Source organism: Spermophilus citellus (assembly GCF_964194105.1).
Source record: "Spermophilus citellus genome assembly, chromosome: 4".
Lineage (NCBI taxonomy): Eukaryota > Metazoa > Chordata > Mammalia > Rodentia > Sciuridae > Spermophilus > Spermophilus citellus.
In genome coordinates, this window is record NC_138185.1 from 145604895 (window position 1) to 145608796 (window position 3902).

Sequence of the window (3902 nt, forward strand, 5' to 3'; positions counted from 1 at the left end):
TAATAAAGGGAGATTTCATCGATGTGGCAAATGTAAATTAATTGTGAAGATGACCACATCTTAGAGGTAGGGTTTGAAATAAAGGAAGAAAAGGAGTGTTTTCCAGATGTTTTATTGTATTGAAAGTTGATGCAATAGTGCTTAGTTACATGTGACTGGAGCTGACAAAAATAGGAAGAGTTTTTTTGGTTTGAGTTCTTATTATTTATGTTGGTCATCTTCTTTCTCACAAGGAACATCACAAAGACTAGCTGGGAGGAATCAGGGTATTATATTGAATAAAGACAGAACATAAGTGTCGAGAGGAGATTTACATAACTGTGACCAATTTTATATTTCAGGGACTAATAGCATGTGAAGTCAGTTTTAATGCTAAAGTATAAATAAACTTTTATAACTTTGACTTTTCTCCTCCTAATAATATACTTGTCATAATTTGCATTTTCTCCTCTTGTTCTTCACGCAGCACCTCCAACAAAGCCAATGGGTGGAGCAAATCACTCTGTGGTGTCGGAGTTTGTGTTCCTGGGACTTACCAACTCCTGGGGTATCCAACTACTCCTCTTTGGGTTTTCCTTCATGTTTTATGTGGCAAGCATGATGGGAAACTCCCTCATTGTGTTCACAGTGGCTTCTGAGCCTCACTTACACTCTCCCATGTACTTTCTTTTGGCCAACCTCTCCTTCATTGACCTGGGTTTTTCTTCTGTCATCTCCCCAAAGATGATTTATGACCTTTTCAGGAAGCACAAAGTCATCTCATTTAGAGGCTGCATCACTCAGATCTTCTTCATCCATCTCATTGGTGGTGTGGAGATGGTGCTGCTCATGGCCATGGCCTTTGACAGATATGTGGCCATATGTAAGCCTCTGCACTACCTGACCATCATGAGCCCACGGATGTGCATCTTCTTTTTAGTGGCTGCCTGGGTGGTTGGCCTTATTCACTCAGTGGTTCAATTAGTTTTTGTAGTAAAATTGCCCTTCTGTGGCCCTAATGTGTTGGATAGTTTCTACTGTGACCTTCCTTGGTTCATCAGACTTGCCTGCACAGACACCTACCGACTGGAATTCATGGTCACAGTTAATGGTGGTTTCATCTCTGTGGGCTCCTTCTTCATACTGATCATTTCCTATGTTGTCATCATTCTCACTGTTCAGAAGCACTCTTCTGCTGGTTCTTCCAAGGCTCTGTCTACACTTTCAGCTCACATCACTGTGGTGGTCTTGTTCTTTGTTCCTTTGATATTTGTATATGCACGGCCATCTCCCTCCACACACTTGGACAAATTCCTGGCCTTCTTTGATGCTGTTCTGACTCCTTTTCTGAATCCTGTCATCTACACACTAAGGAATCAAGAAATGAAGGTGGCAATGAGGAGAATATGCAGACAGTTAGTGAGTTACAGGAAGATCTCTTAAGTGATTGGTGGTGTTGTAAAGAATACTAATAGACTATTGAAGATCACTGTGATGGTCAAACTCAGATAAATGCTTCTCTTTGTCCTATCTTGATTTGATGATCCATACTGTATTAAGTCCATTTTATCTTTCACTTAAGAAAGAGGGCCATTAATTTCTGAAAGAGGAGGAATTACATGCAAAATATTTAGAAACCAAAGATTATAATGATTTTGAGCCTAATTCCAAATGGATGATATTATATGAAGTAATTATTAGAAATACATAACAGGAAACTCTACCTTAATTAAGGACTTCAGAACAGGAAGAAGTTTCTCCTTAGTCCTTTGTAATTCAGTATGGCCTCATCTTAAGTTGACTACATTTGTAAAGATCCCACATTCACAAAGCTGCAAAGAATCTACTTGGTGGACACCAGTCAACCCAAAGTAGTAGTATAGGTAGTGAAGCTATCAGGGAACTAAAATGGTTGTAGTATAACTACAGAGTGAAATGTATTTTTTATTAACATAGTAGAAGTAACTTAGAGAAAACTGAGCTCTAGTCTTGCTTTGATGTAACAGTTGGTAATTAAGTGTTCCTTAATGTTTTTTTATTTTAGTAATTCATCAAAGCCACACTCTATAAACTTTGCCCAAAACTTAACAGATATCATCACCTCTCTTTAGTTTTGTTAATTGAAGTTATACCTATACAACAAGGGAAAATAGAATTTACTTCCTACTTTCTATATCCATTAGGTTTTGTCTTTCACTAAGACTGGGTTATGCATATCCATCAGTGAAGGGCGCCAAGTTTGAGGCCTATATTTGGAAATAATCAGCCATTTTATCTTAGAATCTACCTTTTTTTCTTCTTGAAAAAGAAAGCCATATCCTTTTACCCTTTATAGCCATTTTTATGTTGTCCACTATTTCTTCTCATCTCAGTTACCCCTTTTAATTATGACTTTAATCAAAGTGACTTACTCTTATTTCATAGAGAATACTTAAAAAAAATCTTGCCATCTGCCAGGCGTGATAGTGCATACCTGTAATCTCAGTGGCTTGGGAGGCTGAGGCAGGACTTCAAAGTTATCCTCAGCAACATAGTAAGGTCCTTAGCAATTTAGTGAGACTCTGACTCTAAGTAAAGTATATAAAAAAGGCTAGGGATGTGGTTTAATGGCTGAGCATCCCTAGGTTCCATCCTCAGTACCAAAACAAAACAAAACAAAACAAAACAAAACAAAACAAAACAAAATACTACTACAACAACAAATGCCCTGCAGCCTGACTACAGTTAATATGATAAAAACATATTGTTCAGGAACTATTATAATAGGGGAATAGAGACCTTTCAGCATTGCACTGGGTTGAATTCTCCATACAGTAGGAATAAGTGGAGAATTTTATAGCTAAGCAGCAGGTTGTGAGTCAGTGGAATGAAAATTATTAAGAGAAGATATCAAGGGTGCGGGTATTCTCTGTATTTCTACTTAGTATGATTTTTGCTAAAACTGGGAATACATACCCATGAGTAAAGGGGGCCAAAGTAGAGGCCTAGTTGAGAAGAGAGTTCAGAGGGGGTCTGACTAATTTTGGTCAGGAAAAGAAAAATCTTTCGCCTCTTAAGAAGGAAAAGTGAGAATCATTGACATATAGTTATTTTAATGGGCCAGAAAAGCTCATGAACATTCAAAATATAACTCCCTATTTCTGCAAATATCCTACCCACATGTTAAAGGCAGTAAGTGCTATTTTTAATCTGTTATTTCCCATCATCCTTCATATATGACACCTATAAAAATATCTAAGTTTTTATAAAAACTTAGTTTTTTTTTGTTTTATAAAAACTTAGTTTTTTTTGTTTTATAAAAACTTAGGTATTTTTATAGGTATCATAAATTTTTTAATATTTAATTTATTTTTAAAATACATAACAGTGGAATGTATTACATTTCTTATTACACATACAGAACACAATTTTTTATACCTCTGTTTGTATATAAAGTATGTTTACACCAATTCATGACTTGATACATACACTTTGGAGAATGATGTCTATCACATTCCACCATCATTGCTAACCCCTCCCCCTCCCTTCCCCTTTACAGGTGTCATAAAAATTTAAGTTTTTATAGATGTCCTATATGTAGAATGATGGAACATAATGGGTTAAAAGCAGAAAAAAATGAATATATTTTACTAATATGTTTTGAAGATACAGAGACTCTATACAAGTATAGGTAAAATCTCTTACACACACATACACACACAGACACATATGCAAGTATCAAATATTTTCATATGCAATCTCATACCAGATTTATAAGAGCTGTTCTATTTCCCATGGAATGAAGAAAAGCAGACCAATAGATAATAAAAGCAAACTAAACAAATTGTCTATTATCTTTCATCTGATACACACTACATCTCTACTATCCTAGTAGAGATTACCAAATGATCAGATCTTGAAATCAAATTTATAATTCTTACTAT

The 3902-nt window shown here is 35.6% G+C and overlaps 1 protein-coding gene across 1 annotated transcript; it reads left to right on the forward strand.

Moving 5' to 3' along the window:
- Positions 1-477: 477 nt before the first annotated feature.
- Positions 478-1422, forward strand: LOC308646234 (olfactory receptor 4F3/4F16/4F29-like; the record flags this gene model as incomplete). The annotated part of the gene is made up of 1 exon (XM_081288897.1): positions 478-1422. The coding sequence occupies exon 1, from the start codon at positions 484-486 to the stop codon at positions 1420-1422; it is 939 nt and encodes a 312-aa protein (XP_081145023.1). The 5' UTR covers positions 478-483.
- Between the last annotated feature and the right edge of the window lie 2480 nt (positions 1423-3902).